Consider the following 22,353-nt stretch of genomic DNA (forward strand, 5'->3'; position numbering starts at 1 on the left):
TGTATACTCTGTATTTATATATGTCTCTGTATTGTGTGTGTATATATGGTATATTTCTGCTCACATTCTGTAACTTCTGTCGGTGCTGTGCTATTGGAAACCAAATTTCCCGGAGGAACCCACCCAAGGGATTAATAAAGTTTTATCTAATCTAATGTGTGACTGTTTTACAGTACTGTGCAAGAATCCTGTTTCCAAAGAGCCAGACTGCATTGTAATTTTGTTAAAAGCAGTCATTAGCAACAGCACTGCAGAGGTCAGTCCAGTCCTTGTACCTGACCATTTTCAGAGGAATGCTTTAACACTGACTTATGAATTATTCAAGCATAACTCAAGGGACGAACCAGTGTTGTGTCTACAGAGTAACAGACAACTTAGCAAAGAACCCATTTTAACTTCTTTAAGCACTTAGATACTTGCAGCCTGTTGCAAAAAGACATTTTCCCCAAATTTCTTTAGTGTATCTATAAAGCTGAAAAGATGAAACCATTTGACAGCCCAAAACAACCCCAAAACAAAACAAACAAAAAAAACCCAGGAAAAATAGTATCGCTAGTAGCTGAAAAATTGGCAAATCCCAGTCGATATAAGGACACACAGACGTTTAGTGTGTCCTTCTACAAATTTGAGGAAATTTGACAAACAAAAGCAGCCAAAGAAGACTTAAGGAAAGCCTAAAAACTGATCTACAGCAGAGGAACAGTATTCTGAAAGTCATGTCTTTAAAAGAAAAATCCATCTGTCTACTGTTCACTTACACCTCATTAGAAACAGGGAAGGGAAACGGAGAAAAGACTGAGGGTATGCCAAATTACTCAAGAGCTGGACTGAAAATCAGGTCTTATTGAGATGTTAATTCCACATTCCTGCTTTAAATTATTGTCACTAAGCGCAGACAGAATAAAACAGTGAGTGTCTACAACCACGTGTAAAACACGGGGGAGGCTTTGGTTTTGGGGTGCTTGTCAGCCAGTGGTGTTGGTGATGTTCCTGTTCCATCATGATGATGATCCCAAACACACTGCTAATACAGTAAAAGCAAAGACAGAAAAAGACACTGGAACAGTCAGACTCAGTCAGCTTTTTTGTTTAGACCCAGTATGTATCCATGTATGTCTACACGTTTCAATACATTGTTGGCTCTAGACTTTTGCACAGTACCGTAAAAGAAACCTAAGAAAAAGAGCATTTCTCTTCATGTCACGCTGTTCTCCAACGACCATGAACGCACCAACGCTGTTGGTCACTCTACATATATCTACCTTGATATTGTTTATTAGATTCATGTCACACCGTGTAGCCTGCAATTAAATCTTACAGTGACCCGGCGCTCTAACAGGAAGTCTTTCATGCAACTCCTGTGACAAACACACAGAAGCACGTTAGGAGGCAGCTAATTTATTCAACTACTCTCTGGATAGCTTCCACAGTTCATGTATACTCAGACACTTATTACACATTCAAGCAAGGGGGTGGAGTTTCTAAACTACCCCCTCCCACCCAGGAGCTACAGCTCACATTATACACTCACTGCTGATTGGTTAACCCAGTTTGGGTCCAATCAGGGCCCTGATTACAATCACGTTCATTAGATTCCAGCCCATCACTGGGCCACACAGATTGATAAAGGCAATAAACTAGGATCTCATCTGAAATATTATTTAACATTTAAAAAAGGACACTGACAATATTCAGTTCAGAAGCGATCAGGATGCCCTAACAGAGAAATTCGTTGTACCAGCTGGCACCCTGGAAATGTCTTTCACTGAGTGGTGCATCTTTAACATCATCCACCCCACCCACCCCCTCTCCCCACACTAGCCTGCGCTCTTTACAGTAGTTCCCAAGTCACATGATCTATGCAAAATAAAGGGCTCTTGCATTACAATTTCTGATTGGGTTGTTCTTTTCTGACAAAATATGAAAATCTATAGAAAAAAATCTTCATCATTCAATAAAAGGTAGAGATATCAAAAAAAGAAAAGAAAAGGGGAAAAAAAGCTGGCTCTCCATCATCTTTCAGCTCGGAGGCCAAATTCCAAGGAGAAGAAATTGCACTTGAGCAGCTCAATGGGTCTTTGAGGGTTTTTGCCACCTCAGCAGCAGGGCGACGTTTCATTTCTTGCGGGCATGCTTGTATTTGTCCACGTAGGCCTTCACCAGGTTGGCCACCTTACCAGAGTTCACCTCCCCACTCTTGCTGTGACACACCTGAAGTGGAAGAAAAGCCAAACACATAAAGTCAAGAAATACTGATCCCTAAATGTAACAGTCTGTATGTGGTTGTTTTAAAAAGCAGCGGGCTTTTATTTGGCCTTCACAAAACCAAAAATATCTAATGTTAGCAGCAACTGTTGGCAAATACACTCAATAATGATAACAATAATAAGCTAGCTGCTCTCAGAGTTTGTGTGAACATTACACCTGGCTACCACACAGCTAGGTGTCTGTATTCAATATAATTTAAAGGCCGTGTATTGGGCTCTGATTGCATTAAAAATGCAGATGACAGTAAAAGAAATCTGAGGGGTTACCTTCTCTACTGCCTTGCGCACAATCTCCTTGTACTCCTCCTTTGTAATCTCCTTCTTTTGGTAAAATGGTTTGATGGCTGTCTTCACTTCATTTATAGCTTTCTCTTGGATCTGTTGTTTCTGCAACAGTAAGAGGAACTTGGATTATCCAAAAGACAACAAACAGAAAAGGGCAGAGAAGAAAAAAAAACTTTACTGAATGACCTTTGATGGAGTGACAGATCAGTTACCTTTTCTTTTTTGGAGCTGTCAGCCTGGGCCTTGTTATGCTGGCCGGGCTGAGTTGTAGAGGATGGCAGCGCCTGGCTTGGTGCCGGCTGGCCTTGTGTCACTGCTACAACCCCAGCTTTGGTTGGGGTTGGAAGCAATGCTGGTTTCACAAAACTCACCTTGGTATTGGCCATCTAATGCAAAATGGAAAAATCACAGAGAGAATTATGGGAAGAACTGCTTGGAGACAGTTATTGTGCCCATTTATAAAATAAATAAATAAAAACATTAGACATTCAGGAATTGGAAACTAATCCTGCCAAGACTACCATACCTGTGCAGCGTGGCCGTCTGGCTGAACCGCTGCCGTCTGGCTGCCTTGCTGCATTGGTGGAGGTGGTGGAGGAGGAGGTGGGAGGCCCTGAGCACCCACAGCAGGCACCTGCAGCAGCGGCACAGCAGGGTGGAGATGCATGGGGACCTGAGGAGGCATGGCATAGGGTGCTGCAGGCTGCAAGCTGACCGGCAGGGCTCCTCGTGGGGCCTGCATGGGGTAGTGATGAATAACATTAAGCTGCGGAGGATGAGGTGGAATCACGTTCATCAGAGGCACCGGAGCATTACCGGGGACTGCCTGGAGAGGAGGATCGCTTTTTGGAGGATCTGGAGAACAAGGACCACAAATAATAATGAAAAAATGTGAGGGGACAGTGAATGTGAGAGGCTAAATAAAACTGTCTGTGCTTATTCATGTAGGTTTATATAAAAAAGTGCAGGACAGGATTCGCAGAAGGCAGAATGAAAAGAGCCGCCTTATATCAAAAATAGATGCTGTGAGACTTTCAAAGGAATAAATTAACTTCAAAGAAATCACAGTTTCCTCTAAATCGAATAGAGTGCAGATACCTGGGGGTAATTTCTAGTTGTTCTCTCCTCACATATGAACTAAAATTATCTTCTTCTCGTTGGCTCAAAGAGAATATTCAACACATACCACCATAATGTATAGCATGCTTCTTTACTTTTCAACTCTGCAGTGCAGACAACACAGTGATGCCTGATTTTTTGGAGGTGTATCGACAAAATAAAGAGGTCTCACCTGCTGCAGCTGGTGGCTGCTGCTCTTCCTCCTGCCGGCTCCACGTGCCCGGGCCTCTCTCCCTTTTTGAGTAATAGTCTTGAACATCTGCAGGCAGTGTCCTCCTGACAGCCCAGCTGGATGCAGAGGACCAGCCTGAGCGGTCAACCATAGGCTCGCCTGGCTCAGGCTCTTTCCTGCGCCCGCCGCCTCGGTTTTCATTGAAGCGGCTGTATGCGTCGTTCCCTGAATTGTTGCCTGTACCTGAGAAGTTGTTCCTCGACTGCCAGCGGCTGTCAGACATTTCTTCCTGTTGGTTGTAAAAGTTGCGGTTGCCACCACCACGTCCTCCGCCCCGGCCACGTTCAAACCCTCCAGGACCCCCTCGACTTCGTTGTTCTCCTCTGTTCCCACCACTTCCACGATGGTCTTCCCAGCGTGAGCTGCTGCTGTACCCGAAGTCCCGGTTCCTTCCATCAGCATCTCCTCGAATCTTTTCTGTAACCCAATCGGGATTGTCTGAGCTCTGGCGATCAGGAGAACTTTCTGCAGGAACACCATTTTCAAAGTGGCCAGCACTGCCGTGATACCTCCGTCCTTCACTGCCAGACCCACCACCGGCTCCAGATCTCCAGCTTCTACGCTCCTTCCTCTGAGGAGACTGCTCTCTAGATGTCGACCATTCAGGGCTGGGCCCTCGTCTGTGTGATCTTGTTCTAGATCGAGATCTAGACCGGGACCTTGACCGGGATCTTGAGCGGGACCGTCGCCTCCTTCTGTCCCGACTACGATCTCTCCTAGAATAGTCTCTGTCTCCATCCCGGTCCCTGTCTCTTTCTCTGCTGCGAGCCCGTGAAGAGCGCCTCGGGGAAGGGCTGCTGTCACGTTCTCTAGACCGTGAACGTGAACGCCTGCATGTTTCTCTCTTTGAGTCCCTCTTAGGTGACCACGTGGAAGTTGGAGAGTGGAAGCGAGATCTCCGCTGCTTGCCATTCTTCCTCTCTTGGCTCCTGTCTCTCTCCCTTTTGTCCTTGGCGCCTTCATCTTTGGTGACGTGGCTTTCAGAAGTTGTAGGAGGTGGTTCTACAGGAGCAGGGGAAGCAGTCTCACTCGGAGGTTCCAAAACGGGGCTGTTCCCATGCTCGCTCGTGGGTGAACTGCAGTCCATGGGGACAACACTTGTGTCATCCTTGGATCCTTCCACAGAGTTGTCGACTCCCGAATGCTCTATTGATGCCAGCATTTCTGCCTCAATGACCTCTGAAGCTTTCGCTTCTTGGTCAGCTGAATTTTCCTCTCGAGCAGAGGGAGAACCAGGTTGTGCTAAACTCCCACATGATTCAGCCTTCACTTTCTTTGAAGATTCTTCATTGTTGGCATCTTCTGACTCTGCACAAATGTCCATTTCATCATCCTGCTCCACCTGCTCGTCACACTGTGGAGACACTACATCTTCCAGAGCATTCTGTGTGGAGGAGTGGGATGGGGATGGCGAAGTCCTTTCCTCTGGATGCTTTTCTCCAGAGGAAACTGGACTGGCCTGCTCTTCCTTCTCTTTTTTGCTCTCGACTCCTTCAGAGCACAAACCAGGGCTGCTAACAGCTGATCCTGAGGGACATGAGACGTCACTCTCACCTTCGTCGGCTTTCTCTTCTTGCTCGTGTTCATCACTTTGTTCCTGAGCTTCCTCACTCTCCTGTCCCACATCATTCATAGCTCCTCCGGCTCGCTGCTCATCAGAGGAATTGAAACCATCCTGTTCCTCATTGAGACCATCTTCAGCGTCAGACTGCTGCTGTTCTGAGTGACTTCCATCCTGCTCCTGTTCAGTTTTATCTTCCTCTTCTTCCTCCTCCTCCTCCTCCTCCCTGTTTTGACTCACGTCATTTTCCTCCTCCTGTGAGGCTTCCTGTGCCTCTACCTGTGCTTCCTCCTGCGCTTCCTCACATGCCTCTTCCACTGCGTCCTCCTGTGCTTCCTCCTCGCTAGCTGCTGGACTGTTAACAACTTCCGGAGAGCTTTTTTTTCTCGTTGTAGCTTTCCGTTTGCCGCTAGCCTTTCGGTTTGTCACTCGTTTCCCTTTCCTCTTGGCCGGCACCTGAGAAGCCTTGCCAGGCCTTGTGGACTGGCTAGCAGATGAGTCTGAGTCTGACAAACTGGACTGTGGAGGTGTTGAAGGGTCAGATGCAGGAGTCTCTTCTTGAGTTTTGCTGCTGTTGCGTCCTGATCGTCTCGACGGTAGAGACTCTGTCTCTTTGGTGGGGGCTTTGGAGGTTGAAGCTCGGCCACCTCTCTTCTCTCCTCCTTTGGGACACGTGATGGCGCAGACAACACCCTGAAACACTACACGGGAGAGAGACTGGTTATAGAAGCCTGTGATTCACTATTATTTTGGTCCAGTGTTTCCTATGAACAGCAGCTGCCGTTTGAATACAGTCATTTGATTTTACTTCTTATTGATATCTAGTTCAATAGTTCTTCTACATTTCATCCATCCATACAGTCACTACAGTCACCTAGAGACCATACAACATGAAACAGAAAACCCCAACAAACAGACAATCCCCTATGAGGATTGTCTGGTTGGCGTAATAAGCATATGCTTCAGCCAATACCTTTCGATTAGCCTTGTCTCGTGCTTTCTTGCTTTGTGGTAATCTTTATTCTGTATTCACTGAGATATTTGAATGCTAATCAAAAAATCTAAATATCAAAATGAGAAAGAACTTGGCAACAGTGAAAAACTCCCTTTTAACACAGAGTGTATAAACTTTGTAGCAAACATTAAATGTGGGGGCAGAGCAGGTTATCCACTAAAGTCAGTGGTTCAAAAAAACTGAAATCCATATTGCCATCACTGTGTGACAGTGTAGGCAGTATTTGCATAAACATTTAACAGAACAGAATAAAGCTCTGGATCATGTGTACGAATGGAACGCTATCAAAGTACTAGTCTAACTAAACGAGACATGTTCACCATGATCATAGAAAAAAAGTCAACTGTGTCGAATGTGTCTCACCAAAGTTGCTCGGGGTGAACGGTGAGCTGGAGGTAAATGGAAATGAGCCAAATCCAAATGGAAACGTGTTGTGATTCCAACTGGTTCCATGGAAACTCTGCCTGTAAAACCAACAAACAGCTAGAGGTCAGATTTTATCTCAGTGCGTTCTTCATTCCTACTTTTGCACAATTTTAAAGTCCCAAAAACCCAAAGAAGAATTCATTCTAATGTCCTGTTTGAATGGACCCCAATCAATGTTACCAAAACAAACTTTTCAAGAATTTACCAAATGAAACATTTCAGTGTGCAGTTTTAAAGCTCCTGTGTTTTATACTCGGGACAATTCCTTGTGTGCGCTGTTCTATAGTCCTGACTGACAGACTAAACCACGAGTGTCAAACTGAGGCTGTGGATAGGATCTAATGAAAGATGTTGTCAGTTTGTGAAAACGGTCACAGCAGTGGGAATTTTATTACCTTGAGGTGCCATTAGCAGGGATGGGAGCAGCAGGAGAGAGCCAGGGACAGTGCTGCACCTGGGGCTTGCACTGCTTGAGTCCAGTGTCATATGGTATATCTTCTGCCAGCCACTCAGGATCTGCACTGAAGGACAGTGAAAGCAGGGTAAGAGTTACAAAAGTGCTTTCTACACAGCACTAATTTGAATTTCAAATGTAAAGTTATAGTCCAAAATAAATGGTTCCCAGGTACCCAAAATATCTCATGTTCAGAAGCAGATTTACCCATCCGCCCTGCCGTCCTGCTTCTGAACATGAGATATTTTTTGGTTTCTACAGTTAAAATAGGTCTAAACTGTAATCTGTCAATTATTTGATGTTACCTATTCTTAGAAGAAGCAGACTTTATATCTATAAAAAGGTCTATACTTACAGCTAATTTTACAAGTTAAATCCCTGACTTTTTAAGTGCTCCTCAATACCACTTTAGGATGCAGTGATGACCAAGATCACCATGGAAACACAAATGTAAAAACATCTGTCTAATTTTCATGTAATACACTGATGATAGTTCAAAAATAAAAGCAAGAAGCTAAAGTATGTGGTTAAATTTACAACATTTTTCCAACTTGTTTATCAGTGTGAAAAGAAAAGAAAAAAATCACTGGCGCTCCAAACGATATCCGAACCGAAACATCTTCCACACACAGTGTGGGGAGTTTCAGAAACGCTTTCAGGCACCAGTTTTAACCACCACGAGTTGTGGTTTTCTTCAGGAGTGTCATTAAACTTGCACCTTTCCATATCCAAACATCAAACTTTTTCTGGCATGTCTGCCTGAAGTCAAATTTGAGTGAACTGAAGGTCAGCACATTACAAAATCAATGTTTATTCATCTTAGTTTCCCTGATGTTTCCACCTTCAGTTGCTCTATCCCCAGTGGGTTGAAAACCACGGGAATAAAACAGTTCCACTGACGGAGTTGGTAAGGATGTTTTCTTTATCGTTTTCAGAGTTTCTGTCTATACACTGCAGCCTCAGGAGACCCTCTGCCAGCATCGAGAATTTTGTAAGTTTTTTCTTTTTTCTATTTTTAAAGACATGAGCTAAAACTGTTAAGCTACAATGTATCAGTCTACTCTTACAGTTAATCCTGCTTACACATAAAAAGTCAACCTTTGGTTGTTTAGGTGACATGTTAATAGTGCACAGTTAGCACAATAATTCATCACTGCACGTGAATGAAGTTGTCCAGAGCTCTCCTATCAATAAAGCCTTACTGACATAGAATGTGAAACATAGTCTTGCCCAAGATGTTTCCTAACCCCATGTTTGCCTACTGGTGGTGGTCAGAGGGCCCGGTGGCGCCAGTGTCCGGCAGCCTCGCCTCTGTCAGTGCGCCCCAGGGCAGCTGTGGCTACAATGTAGCTTGCCATCGCCAGTGTGTGAATGTGTGTGTGAATGGGTGAATGACTGAATGTAGTGTGAAGCGCTTTGGGGTCCTTAGGGACTAGAAAAGCGCTATACAAATGCAGGCCATTTACCATAGTCTGGCCTGTTTCTAAAACAGCAAGACGTTAATGCATGCAATATGTCAAAGAGGCACTGTGTGCTGGAGTTTTATGCAGTGAATCCACTAATAACTTTTAATGTTAATGTGTTTAATACCATAAAACCTTTTAAAGATCCACCTACTATGTTTAGAATTCAACCCAATTTTTTGACTTCTCCAACTGATCGACTGAGCGCACTTTAAACATGATCGCTGTAAGCACTTTTAAAAAAAAAATCCTGACAAAGAGTACAAACTATAAAAAAAAACTACTAACATATTATTTCATTAAATCAGTGTCACTTACACGTCCTGTGCTGACGTAACTAATGAAACACAGGGAGGAGGTGACCACGTACAGCAGTCTGTTCCTCTCACCTGAAGAGAGAAATGCAAAGAATCAGTGACATCAAACCTAACAGTGAAACATGTGTGTGGGACAGATAAAAAAAAAAAAAAAAAAAAAAAAAACAAAGCAGTTACCTTTTTTCTGCTCAGTGAGGAGGGATCCTCATCGTTACCTATAAACACATTTAAAGACATGAGATTGCTGACACAATGCGAGAAAAGGCTAGCCACATTTCTGGGGCAGAAGCGCTCTAACATACATTTCCTCACAAGTCCTTTTGTTTTAGCGCCTGCCGTCCTCTCCACCTTTTGCCGTCTCAACCTTCTTGTGGGCTTGCTTCTGAAAAGATAACCATTTTATCAGTTCTTGGTTGCACTCACAGTCAAATGGCAAGGGCCGGCCTAAGAGGCGACCCAGTAATGTTAAGAAAGAAACAGTCTAACACTCACTTGAGACAGACTTTTTGTTCAGGGTTTCTACAGCAGCAGTTCTCAGCATCGCTTTGAGACAGTCGCTTCCTCACAGGGACCTTTGAGGATAGAAGCATATTTATTTATTTATTTTTTAAGTACATATAAAGACAAAAGTCATGTGAGGCAGTGTGGTGGCTTGACAGCTGGGCTACATGTGACTTGGAAACAAAACTAATTTTGACTGCTGGCTTTACCTTCTAGGTCAATCTCAGGCTACCTCAAAACCACTTCAACCAAATTTTTTTTTCAGCTGTTAAAATTCTTCTTAAATACACTTCAAATAAACTGACATCACGGGAAAATAACGCTCCGTATTTCTCGTTAACAGCAGGCAGCGGGTGTCTCAGCTTTACAGCACAGGAAATTTCAACAAAGCTTAAAACAACAGCAGTAAACAGAGAAAACAGCACATTGACCTGCACACAGCCGAGAATCCTGTCCCATCTGTAAACATGACTGAAAGGTCTTCTATCCACGGGGCAGGAAGGAGCCATCTGCAGCTTCAAATTAAAGCAAACAAAACATCATTAGTACACTAATACGAATGAAAGGCATGAATGCTTAAAGGCTTACGGGCTTTTCCAGTCTGACATGAGGGAAATCACTAGATGCTATTTTTGGCATGAGTACTGGCACAAGAATATCATTGCTAACACCTTTGAACTTTTCCCTCTGTACTCAAGGCTTTTTACTGCCAAGTTTAAAGAGAATAAACATAACTAAAATCATCAGACCTTCCCCAACTTCCCTGGTTTCCTCCAACAGCATGTGGACCGGGGCCCAGTGTCAAAGGTGAGCAACACTAGCTAAATGTAGCTCAAAAATCCACTAATCACTAATGTCAACAAACACCCAGCACAACAAAAACTTGTTATAAGGAGCTTCAGGTAACATCTTGTCTGCAACAACTTTAGTGAGGAAGTAAACTACGGTTAGCCTGCTAGCTGTTACACTGATATGTCTTTGCTAGCAGGTAACGTTAGCCAACATTAACAAACAGAAAGCCAGTTTTAGCACATCAAACCGGGCTTTGATGGCATTGGTTGCTTTCTCACATCCCAAGTCACCTTTGCTGTCAATGCACTAATACTCATTAAAATATCATTCTGGATCTAAGACAGAATATAGTGATTAATTCACAGACAGACCAGATATATAATTGTTCACTACACATGACATGACCTAAAATCACTTCCACTTAGTGCCACTACTATATTAGCGTTATCTGAGTGTCACCTCTGCCCATGTGAGGAGGCATCTGAGGCAGAAGACATGGCAGCAGCTATCAGGCATGGCGAGTTCGCCTCCAGCCAGGACGCCCAGGCAGATAGGACACCTCTCCGCCTCCTCGCCGTCTGCCCCATCAGGCGGGCCCTGGCCGCCTGTATACGCCGCAGAGGATACACACAAGTATGAAAAATATTTACTTACACCAATCAGTCTTAAAAAAATAGAGTCTGCTATGTTTATGCAACATGCAGCTAAACGAAGGTTAGAATTTCTCACCGCTTCCAGCTCCAATCATGTCCGGCCCCTGGCTGTCGTGATCCCCACTACAACAGAGGGAAGGTGACAGAAATGAAGAGTTGCTGATAGGAAAGAAAGGGGCACAGCTTATGACATCATCAGGTTAGATACTGCAAGATACTGAATGTAGCATGTAACAAAACAATCTCTTTTTTTCCCCCTCAGAAGGTTAATGGTAGATAAACAGCCTTAGTTATCAGTTATCAGTTTACTATGAAGCGTCTTTGTTAAAGATTTGCATTTTTATCAAATCCTCTGAACAAACCTGTCAGACACTTCCTACTAGCAGGTCCCTTGAATTTTGACAAATAAATAGTGAAAAATACAAATGAACTGCAGAGGAAAACTCCCACCTGGCTCTAAACAATATAAGACAAGACTGAGGTAAACCTCTTTCTTATTTTAGAAATAAGCAATGATGTCCAAGCTCAGTTTTCTCTGGGAATCAACTGTGCACATCAAACCTGGTTCATGCTGCAGAATAGAGACATGCAGGTATATTTACGTTTTAGGATGATTACATTATGCTGGATCAACATCCTGCACATGACTTTGCGCAATACAATTAAAGGATACTGTCCTTTCTGGAAGAGGTACATTCACTTTTAAATCCACATTTATTCAGTCTTACACAAAAACAAAATCTGTCAATGCAACATCAGCTTAGTGGAAATACAGCGAGTCATCAAACTGCCACTTTCACACAACACATATTCTGCAGAATAAGCAACACTAAAGTAGAAATCTTTATGACAAGTTTCAACCTGAGCTTGTGTGATTTACACTGCCATCATATTTTTTCAAAGTTCTGTATATATTTTTAGGGCCCATTAGCTGGTTCCAGGACAGAGAGAGAGAGAGAGAATGCTTTAACACTGTCCTATTTTACAGAGGAGGGAAGAAAAAAAAAAAAAAAAAAAAAAAAAAAAACAAGAACTAAAAGCGTTCCAGTCCCACACACAAACACAAAGCAACGCGCTTTATAATGAGACTGACAAGAACCAACAACAACCACGATTTTCAGTGGCTCATTTGAGGTTGGCATCTTTCACGGCTCTGCATCGATCCGTGTCTGAGAACGGTGCCTCCAAATGTTTGCATGCAGAGTTTGCATGTTATCACACAACAAAAACATTTCTTTGTGTCTTCACAGCAAATTTGTGAATGAACACTGTGTTCAAGAGAGTTAACAAGACTGAAAAGCTCGGTCAATGGCTCTTTCCCTCTCACTCTCTCATCATATTATCACAGGTTTACCACTTAACACAAAGCTTTGACTTAGCTGGATTCAATTCAGTTAACATCATCATTGCTTCTCATGTATCAGCTCAACTCTTTGTGCATGAGCAGGTGTGCTAAATCGCTAAATCAGCAATCAATAAATACTAAAACACAAATAAACGCAGCCTGGCCAGAGAAACTCCTATCTGACAAAAAAAATACTGGAACCATTTAAGGGCTGTACCTTTAATATTTAATCAAAACAGACGGCAGAAAAAAGAGAATCAAGCATGACCATAAAAAAACAGCATAAGGGAATAAGGAATCTTAATGCCAAGCTTAAGTATAAAGCATAAAGCAGTCCAGAATGAAACATGCCTGCGGAGGCAGATGTTGCCTTGCAGATTAAAGAATGATTCACCGTCTATTCCTCTCAGTAAAGAAAAAAAGTTTGTTGATCTAACACGGAGGGATCCATACTTTGTATGAGCAGATCCCAAAGCCAAGGTGTATTTATAAGGAGTGGAAGTTAAATGCATCCCACTAATAACTGTAGAGACTGAGTGAATGGTGACACTTTCTGTGAACTTTTGAGTTGTTTTTTTTTTTTTTACTGAGACGATCAAAACGTGTTTGACTGTCTTATTGATTAAAACTTTGAGTTTGAGAGAGTTGATTCTCTCAAATAATAGCAAAAGTAGTTTTTAAGAGTACAGTTAGAGTACTGGATTGGAAGCAGTAAAGTAGGAGAAGTAAAGTTGCTAAAGTCTTAACAATACAATCAAGACATGACTGAAGTGCTGACTTTCAGCTTGAGTTCAAGGGGTTTAGCAGAAGTACTGGATTAACTGTTCAGGAATTACAACCATTTTTATACATAGTCCTAATACTTCCCAGATATTCTGTCAGGCTTTTAATGTAGCCACCTTCAGCTGCTGTGTGTTTGTGGGTCTCTCTGCCTTCAGTTTTGTCATCAGTAACTGTTGCGTTAAGGTGATTAAATGAAATTGAAGAATATCCCATTTCTTTGTCTTGACAAACTCTTGGGTTGCTTTTGCAGTATGCTTTGGGTCATTATCCATTTGCACTGTGAAGCACTGCCTCATCAGTTTTACAGCATTTGACGCAATCTGAGCAGAGCGTACAGCTCTGTACACTCCCAACTCCTCCTGCCACTTCTATCAGCAAGTCACACCATCAATAAACAGTAGTGACCCCGTTTCTTGGCTGCTCTCGACTTGGCTACAGATTATGAAGTTATCTTGCACTTTATTGGGGCCACAATCTACCCCAGATTTTATCTCCTTTATTTCTTTTGAAATAACAAAGCGATAAGCCTCACATGCCAATGAAACTGCTTGTCAGTCACTAAAATAATTCCTAAACAGAGAATACAATACTTTCGCTGAAATCCCTGAATAAATAATTTATCAGAAGAAAAATAGCCACTGTGCAATATGACCTAATCACAGATAATACACCCCTCTACTGCTGTAATAGAACTAAAAAAAATAAAAATTAAAAAAAATAATTTAAAAAAAGGTGGAGTACCATTAAAGAACTGAGTATCTATTGCAAAACGATTGTAGCTTAGTCACACCTGTCAAGTGGAAAAAACTACTTTTGCAATTCACATCTATTTTTAAATAAGATGTGTATTAAAGCAATAATCTATCTAACAATGTAAAATCAGAAATTCTAATAAGTGTTGTAAGAACTAACCAATCAAAACTCAGTCAATAACAATATGATACCCAAAAATGCAATAACAACATATCGGTGGGACTGTCAAAAGCTAAATGTGTTTTATCAGTTGTGACATGGTACAGATTTGTATTTCTCGTAAGTTTCATTGTTACCGTTCTAGTGAGAAAGGTCTTGTGCCAAAAAGTGATTTCTGTTTTTATGTGTAATGTCTTTTCTTATATTAGTAAAAAAGACTGTAGTCATCAGGGTTCATGGAGGGATAATATATCACTTAAAATATGTTTATACAACTATTATGTTATATTTGTTGCAATTTCTGCTGCCCTCTTGGTCAGATCACCCTTATAAAATACTTTTTTTTTTATGTAAATAAGACTGTTTAGGTGAATGAAGGATGTATAAAACCCACTTTCAAAAAAAATAACTGCAGCTTCTACCTTGTGACAGGAATGTTGTTTGTGGCTCAAAATGACTTGGTATCATTAATGACATAGGGTTTGACAAATTATAGGACAACAAGTCAGTGACAACTGTCTGAATACAAGCAATCTTTCTTTCTTTTTCTTTTTTTTTGGGGGGGGGGGCAAATACCTACACTTTTTTGCCACAACAGGGGAGAGAGAGTGAAAGGTTCATTAAAGGCCCCACAGACGCAATTAAAGCAACAAGGAATCCCCCCCCCCCCCCTCTTTTTTTAAATTACTCCATAATATTCGTCTGTGTTGCGCTCATTTGGTCTGATATCTTGGCGTGGTAGATGTATTTTTGGAATTGATGAGGGAATTCTTCACTACTTTACTATTACAAACCTACTACTGTTAGTTACAATCACCACTATAGATTGTGTTGCACTCAGACCAAGAAGTGAAAGTGAAATGGTTTAGATTTAATTTATTCCGGCACGCTTGGTTGGGTAACAGTTGCCTAAAACCAATACAAACAGGTACAGACAAGATTTTTGACCAAGTCCATGTTATAGCGTCTATCAGTTGAAGGAATGTTTGTAGCCTGAACGCACACTTGAGTGTAACTAACAGCCTGAGTCACTGTGAACAAACCCAACTCCGCCAGGCCACCACACTTCTGAGAGTCTCCCATAACTGACCCCGAATCAGTCTGGAAATTCCTATCCTCCAAATATGAACACTTCTAATTTGTTTAGCTGAAGCCCCTGCAACGGACTAAGAACACAGCCGCATTACTGAACAAGTCAAACAAACGAAGTCAACACAGGCCATTTCAAGTGTTTCCACTCGGAACACCGGTTAACTGCGAAGCCCGAAGGCAGCTTGAAAGTCAGTCTTTTAAATGTAAATGCTAACTTAGTTTAAAAGTCGTACTGCATCAGTAAAAGGTGGGGTATTTGAAAAGCTTGTTGCGTGTTTTTGCCAGTACGGCCTGGCCGCTGGAGACACAAAATTAGCTCCAACTTGTTCAACCAGTCCCAACACGACGGCCACAACACGGTTGTTGTTGGTTAGCTAGCGAGCTACTGCTAGCTAAAAACACAGCTACATTTGGAGCTAGCAGACTGTTAGCACGGCAGTAAATAAGGCTAACTACCGTTTAATATCAGCCACGATGATTGTACTGAAGGTCACAAGTTAGCTAGCGAGTTTAGCTGAGAGCTAACTAGCGGCTTTGAACAACAGCACCTGCTTACGTTGCTTTTAGCCTCCTAGCAGCTAGCTCCGCTTAGCTAACGTCAGGTGTCGTTACTCACCGTTTGAGCGCAGCTGCGGCTGGTTTGCGCCTAGTGAACGGCTTTTTAGCGTGCAAACTCCTGCTAGGGAATGCTGACCAGTCACACAATCTGGGAATTGTTTTGGACTAAAGAGCGAGTGTAGCTTTCCGAAAGTCCCAGCCACATGTCTTGCAGTCGGGCTGCGAGTTGGTGCCGTTGGCGCCCCCTATGGGAACCGCCGAATATTACAAAGCGAATACCTTCTATCTGGCATTTATTTACATAGAAAGAGAAGCAGCAACAAGTGGATGAGAAAGCAGACTTTTTTCAGCATTCACTTACGCTTTCTTTGAAGTTATAGGGACTTTCGCCTATATTGCCGATTTATCTCATTAATCCAATAACTCCAAATGATTAAGCCAAATAAATCAGTACACAATTATAATAACACTCTTACTGTAATTTAAAACGTGAATAAATACATATGAAACTTACATACAATCAAGCACACATGATAAGTCATGATGCAGTAAACAGAGAGCTGAAGTTTAGTGTGTGGTGGAGTTAGTCCAAAGTCCCAGGTCCTATCAAAGATACATTTTATACTGACTCTGTCCAGTCTGATGAAAACAACATAATAGCAGTGTACAGATGTCTGTTTTTACACAGTAGTCTATTTCTCTTCCCGCCTACTTTAGAAAAACACACATCTACACAAACCATCGCTTACTCGCTTAATGTTACCTGAGGCAGAGCATGTGCTAGTAGTAAAAACAAATGTAGGTATAAGCCAGAAATTTTAAACAACCACAAATTCTGTGCTTATAATCATGCAACCTTGACTGAAATGAGATTATTTGTTTGGAACAAAGACCACAACAGTCAAAACACTGCCAGCACTTTCTAACCGACTGAAACTTTATAGCAGGGAGCAGAGGTGTGCTTAAGGATGAGCTGGGGTGTGGCTGCACACTCCGAGGAAACATCTGCCCACCCACTGAAACTTCTGAAAATAAATTACAGTTTCATCTGTCATTTTGTTTTCTGTCATTTTGTCTTTGGACTAGAAAAACCAACAAAAGTTCTATTTGCCATTTTAAAGTTTTAGTGTGCTTAATCAGTTTGGCATTTCCGTTTCACGATCCCCACACACATGGCTATTATAAATAAGGGTATTAAAAGTCCATTTCTACCCATACAGGTACAAAGTAGATAAATGTATCCACTAGTGTGGCTTTTCAAGGGCAGGAGAGGTAGATTTACACACAATGGACTTTACTGTTTTTAAATACTGACTTAATTTTTCATGGTATAGATTCAACTAGATGCTGGAAAGATTCTGAAACCAGAACGGTGTCTTGAACCTGGAAAGGTTCAAGAAATCAGTTTGAGATTTGTGATATGGTGCGTTATCCTGCTGGAAGAAGCCATCAGAAGATGGGTACACTGTCATAAAGTTACGGTCATAGTCAGCAACAGTACTCAGATAGGCTGTGGTGTCTATACCGTGCTCAATTGTCAGTAAGAAAGTAAGTAAGAAGATATCCTCTGCACCATTACACCAGGCTGACTGGCCTGAAGACGATTGGACTAGACAAGTGATGTCACAATGAGCTTGACCACGCGAGGAATTAGAAGTGATGTAAAGCTTAGATTAGCCACCAAACACCTGGTAAGCAGACAGATGTGCGACTACAGATCTTCTTTACTAAACGTACACATAAACTTCATAAAGAAGTCTTGATATTGTTCTATTTATTTTGTTTTTGGGTGTGTGGCAGTAGTTATAGTAGTAACTTCTTCCCCCTGAGCCTAGTTCTTTTGGAGGTTTCTTTCCCACTGTTGCCAAGTGCTTGCTCACAGGATGTTGTCTGATTGTAAAGGTTTTCTCTGTATTGTTTTAGGGTCTTTACCTTACAATATAAAACACCTTGAGATCGCTGTTGTTGTGACTTGGCATTACTTTTAGAAAATTGAACTGAATTGCTAGAGGAACTACTGAAACCTACCAAAGATCCAAACCACAAGATTAGTGGCACAGTTGCATTGCCTGTTGCTAAACTAAACCTACATTTATGTAATCTAAAACAAACATTTTTCTTGTTGCCCACACAAATATCATAAGGACGGCAATCAGGTTAGCGCCTCAGCTGGGCACTGAGCAGAATCAAAAACCAACACAAAGTGTCAGATTACTGCTGAATGCCCCAACACAGTGTGACTTTTGATGAATCCTGAAAGCTTTCTGCAGTGTCACATTATGCACAAAAGATGTTTTGGGAGCTGTGGGAAGTGGAGCGCTGAGCAAAGTCATTAACTATTCAATTATGTTAAAAGGATCGAGCCAAGAGAAAGTGTCCGGTGGTTAAACGGAACAAAAGGTTGAGCTCACCAGCAAATGGAGGTTGTTGGGTTGTATCAGAAAAGAGTGCTGTTTGAAGTCCCAGCAACCAAGCATGAAAACAGAGGGTTGAATATTAAAAGCACTGGCATCTGTTCAGATCTCTCTGAACAGAGAGACGGGCCCAGGGAAGGAGTCGTCTGAGGTTCACGGTGTTACCAATTGTTTAGACCTGTTTTTAACAGACTGTCATGTCCCTCATTGTAGATCATTTAGATGGGTTTGGAGTAACAGGAGCAGGATCCTTCCACTCTTTGATTCTTTTATGTTTTTTCCCCACTCATTCATTCATTACTATTCTCCTCCCTCTCACTGGTTACATCTTTGAATTGCATCTGTTTGAAGTCATTCCTTTGAAAATTATCTGTGGTTGTGTGAATTTTTCAGCCTTTTCTGTTTCTTGTTTCAGTATGCAGTTACCACTCAGTCGACTGATATACTTTTCCTTCCATTATTCTACATATATAATGACATTCACAACTATTTTTTTGATGGATGTGTTCAAGCTCAGTCAGGTTGGATGGGAAGTGCTCATACTTAGCATTTTTCCCAAAGCCTGTGGAAGTTTCCTGAAGATTCGTCTTTTCCTCTCCCCTGACAGCTCCCTGCCACAGCTGCAGGAAGCCATCATCACCATGATCCTGCTACCACTGTGTCTTACTATAAGGATGCTATTTCCTGCTCAGTGTCTGTTGTTTGGTTGTTTGTTTTCTATACGCCACTGGCAATTGTGGTCAAATAGTTCAATCTTTGTTTCATCAGAATGGAGGATTGTACTCTTCGTGCTGGTTCGTGGGCTTTTTTGCTATCTCTTAGCAGCCTGTCACGTGCCTTTTAGTGAAAAATTCTTTCAACTGGGACATTACTGTAAAGGTCACTTTGGTGAAACACTGCACTGGTGTTCTCTCATGCCTACAAAGGAACTCAGTGACTATGCTGTTCGTTCAGGTTCTGGGTTACCTGTCTGAAAAAAAGGCTCTTTGTCCCAAGCACTCAGTTTGGCTGGGCAGCCAGATCTGGGGAAACTGGTATTTGACAGCAAAAATGTAATGATAATTGGAAGGCTCCAGACTTCATCCGTTTCAGAATAATGGAGGCCAGTGAGCTCTTGGGTATTTTCTGTATTCCTTTGTATCTCCAGTTTGTTCCTTGGCATAAGCTTGTTTCCAAATCTACAGACAATTCATTTGACCTCATGCCTTTCCCACTAACTGAGACCTGATAGACGTGTGTGTGTGTGTGTGTCTGTGTGTGTGTGGCCTTTTGCATCTAGTGCTTGACATTAGGCACAGGTAGACTCAAGGAACTAATAAGAATGTCAAAACAGCTCATATTGATATAAATTCAATTAACAAAACAAATAACAGTGCAGGTTTTATTTTGCCTTTATTGATTCGAGTGCAGATTGAGAAATGAATTGAATACATGTTAAGAAGAACATTACTTTGTTCATTTATCAATTATATTTTTTTCCCCAGTGAGGCTTGGTTAAAATATATATATTTAGGATTACCCAATTTCTTAACTACTCATTGCTAACTTTTAGCATTCAGTTTATCCACTAGCTAACAATATATACTTAGAACACTTGGTAGTTTCTTTCAATAAGCTGTGGTGGAGACAAATTTGTTTGGGCAAGCAGCATGAGAAATGTTCCCCATCAAAGATGTGGAGTACCCGCTATGGGTAACCACTTTAACCGTTTATCCATGAGTCTTACAAGAAAGGCTTTGTGTGACCCTGATAAAAAACAAAAACAGCAGAGCTACCCAAGTGTCAGAATTTTAAATATTAGAAACGACCTTCTAGACTTTTGCTAGTCTGGTTCAACAATTTACTCTCTTTATTGTTATCCACTACTCTTGGCTGCCCGCTTAAGTATAATTTTCACACTTTATTAAAAGCATTTCATATTTAGTTTATTCACTGTCAGTTAATTTTAGCTACCTTACGGATAAAGTTAGTGTAAATTACTTCCGCATTAACCGAATCAAAGCGTGACTGATAGCCTTGAGTTTGAAAATGTCTTGTAACATGTGTCATTTGCGTATTACTCCGCCAGGCTCCTGACTACGGTAGCCGTAATGATCCAACAATACATCAAGCGGTGCAGCTTCGTAGCTTACCAAAGTTGTACTAAAACATATTTTGACAGATTTTCGAGCGCCGTGTACCACAAAAAAACCGATTTCTTGGTCAGTAAGCTCAACCACAATTAATACATAGAGTGCACTGTCGATTTTTGAGAAAATTAAAGGATTTTAAGTGCACCTTAATGTCTTAATTTTTAATTCTTGTCTTATATATAACAACAGTATAACCACAAACTGTTGAGCAATGTCCACAAGTACCCGGGTATTTTGGAAAACGCAGATTTTTCTATGCGTTTGTACCTTTTGTCCACGTAAACGGCGTTTTTGGTCACTGAAAACTGAGATTTCTAAAAACGCCTGCAAGGGTGGATTTTTTCGAAAACTCAGTTTTTGCATTTACGTGTGGACGAGAAAAACGGAGAAAACGCAGTGTCAAAGGTGTGCCCTTTTTTGACGTCACACTGTGCGCCTCATTATTGTTTCGGTGAAATGAATTTCTACAATACTGTTACTGTTAATGGTACTCTCTGCAGTGTTTAAATGCTAACATATACACACACAGTTACTGTCCCTCCACACTAGTGATGGGTCGGTCGCGAACGAAATGGCTCTTAGAGCCGATTCTTTGACGTGAACGATGCGAGCCGACTCCTTATCGCGAGCCTTGTTTTCTTTTTCCCTTCTCTCACCCTCTCTCTCGCACTTTTTTTCCGCTTCACTCAGCATGCGAGCATTGTGCTTTACGCTGGGAAGAGGGGGGAGGGGCGGTAGTTACACTTGCAGTAGCACAGGAACAGAGCAGGAGACAGAGAAAGAGCCAGGGACAACAACGTCACATTAGAAAGGTATAGTAATCATCCACAACTATTTTCAGTTGCAGATGATAAAGGATTCAGAAAGTTTATTCATGCAGGTCCATATGACAGAGAATATGCATCTTCTTTTTGTTTTCATATTTTAATTTATATTTAATTGTGTTGTGGTTTGCAGTGTTTTGTGTTGTTTCACTTTAAATTTGTAAAAGGAAAAAGCTGAAAATTTAAATAGTTAAAAGTTGAAATGTGAATAGTTGATTTTTGTATTATATGATTTATTTATTACATTTTATGTGGAGTGAATAAATAAAAGTATATTTACGGTGGCCCCCAGAGACAAAGCACATACAAACTTCAAATCACCTACAAACCCTGAAGCACGTACAAACTCCAAAACACATAAAAACTCCAAAACACGTAAAAACTCAGAAGCACATAAAAACTCAAAACACGTACAAAACACAACAGAAGTGCTCCAGGATGCTAGGGGCAGTGTTGAACTTTTGTTACCTAGTGGCTACACAAGCTAGCAAGTACCAACTACCGGATTTGGTGTGTGGTAATAACAGGTAAATGAACAATCTTTTTTTTCATTATTTGACTATATATATGAATGCTTGTGTATAAATACACAAACAATACACATGTGTTTTCAATTGTGTAATTTAAGTGATCTAGGTAGCTCTGTTTTGGAAGTTCAGTTCATGCTAGAAATGTGTTTTGGAGTTTGTACGTCTTTTGTCTCTAGGGGCCACCACATATATTTATATATAAACATATATAAATAAAACCACTTTTTTTTTTACATTAGTAATTCCTTTTGTGCATAATTTTATATTATTGTTAATAATAAATTAATTAAAGCAACAAAACAACGTGAAGAGCCGGTTCGGAGCCGAAAGAGCCGACTCTTTTTAGTGAGTCGAACCGAAAGAGCTGGTTCTCTAAAAAGAGTCGGAAATCCCATCACTACTCCACACATAGGACTCTATTCTGCTTCTATGTAGTGATGTGCGGATCGATCCTGAAATATCGATTCCTCCGATACCAGTCATTTATGTTCTAGAATTGATTCTCACATTAAAATATCAATATTTTAGTAATTTAGGGTAAATTTGTAGTTTATCATTAACAGGAACACAGTGGGAAGAACCTATTTCATTCAGATTATCTACATTGGAAGGAACTACTTCCTCTTCCGCCTTTCATAGTCATGTGCGAAATACGGCTGCATAAATTTGTCGCAGCCC

At 41.4% G+C, this 22,353-nt stretch overlaps 1 protein-coding gene across 3 annotated transcripts; it reads right to left on the reverse strand.

Moving 5' to 3' along the window:
* Window positions 1–1,382: 1,382 nt before the first annotated feature.
* On the reverse strand, window positions 1,383–16,030 carry scaf11 (SR-related CTD-associated factor 11). 3 transcript variants are annotated; one of them, XM_040013561.1, is made up of 15 exons: window positions 15,834–16,029; window positions 11,162–11,208; window positions 10,892–11,037; window positions 10,072–10,149; window positions 9,632–9,711; window positions 9,442–9,521; window positions 9,317–9,354; window positions 9,141–9,211; window positions 7,301–7,426; window positions 6,843–6,943; window positions 3,844–6,165; window positions 3,079–3,407; window positions 2,765–2,938; window positions 2,535–2,654; window positions 1,383–2,211 (listed from the first exon to the last, which is right to left on the reverse strand). In XM_040013561.1, the coding sequence occupies exons 2-15, from the start codon at window positions 11,178–11,180 to the stop codon at window positions 2,116–2,118; spliced, it is 3,780 nt and encodes a 1,259-aa protein (XP_039869495.1). In that variant the 5' UTR covers window positions 11,181–11,208; window positions 15,834–16,029; the 3' UTR covers window positions 1,383–2,115. The 3 variants fall into 3 exon arrangements, with proteins under 3 accessions (XP_039869495.1, XP_039869494.1, XP_039869496.1); XM_040013560.1 differs by having other exon boundaries at window positions 10,072–10,155; XM_040013562.1 differs by lacking the exon at window positions 1,383–2,211 and having other exon boundaries at window positions 2,590–2,654; window positions 3,079–3,288; window positions 3,369–3,407; window positions 10,072–10,155; window positions 15,834–16,030.
* Between the last annotated feature and the right edge of the window lie 6,323 nt (window positions 16,031–22,353).

This window comes from Simochromis diagramma, unplaced genomic scaffold (assembly GCF_900408965.1).
Source record: "Simochromis diagramma unplaced genomic scaffold, fSimDia1.1 OVJJ01000649.1, whole genome shotgun sequence".
NCBI classification, from domain to species: Eukaryota; Metazoa; Chordata; class Actinopteri; order Cichliformes; family Cichlidae; genus Simochromis; species Simochromis diagramma.

Coding starts and splice junctions, on each gene's coding strand:
- scaf11 (XM_040013560.1), bottom strand. Junction 9,522..9,631: donor GAACAAAAAGTCTGTCTCAA/GTGAGTGTTAGA, acceptor TTATCTTTTCAG/AAGCAAGCCCACAAGAAGGT. Junction 6,944..7,300: donor CCTGCTAATGGCACCTCAAG/GTAATAAAATTC, acceptor TTGGTTTTACAG/GCAGAGTTTCCATGGAACCA.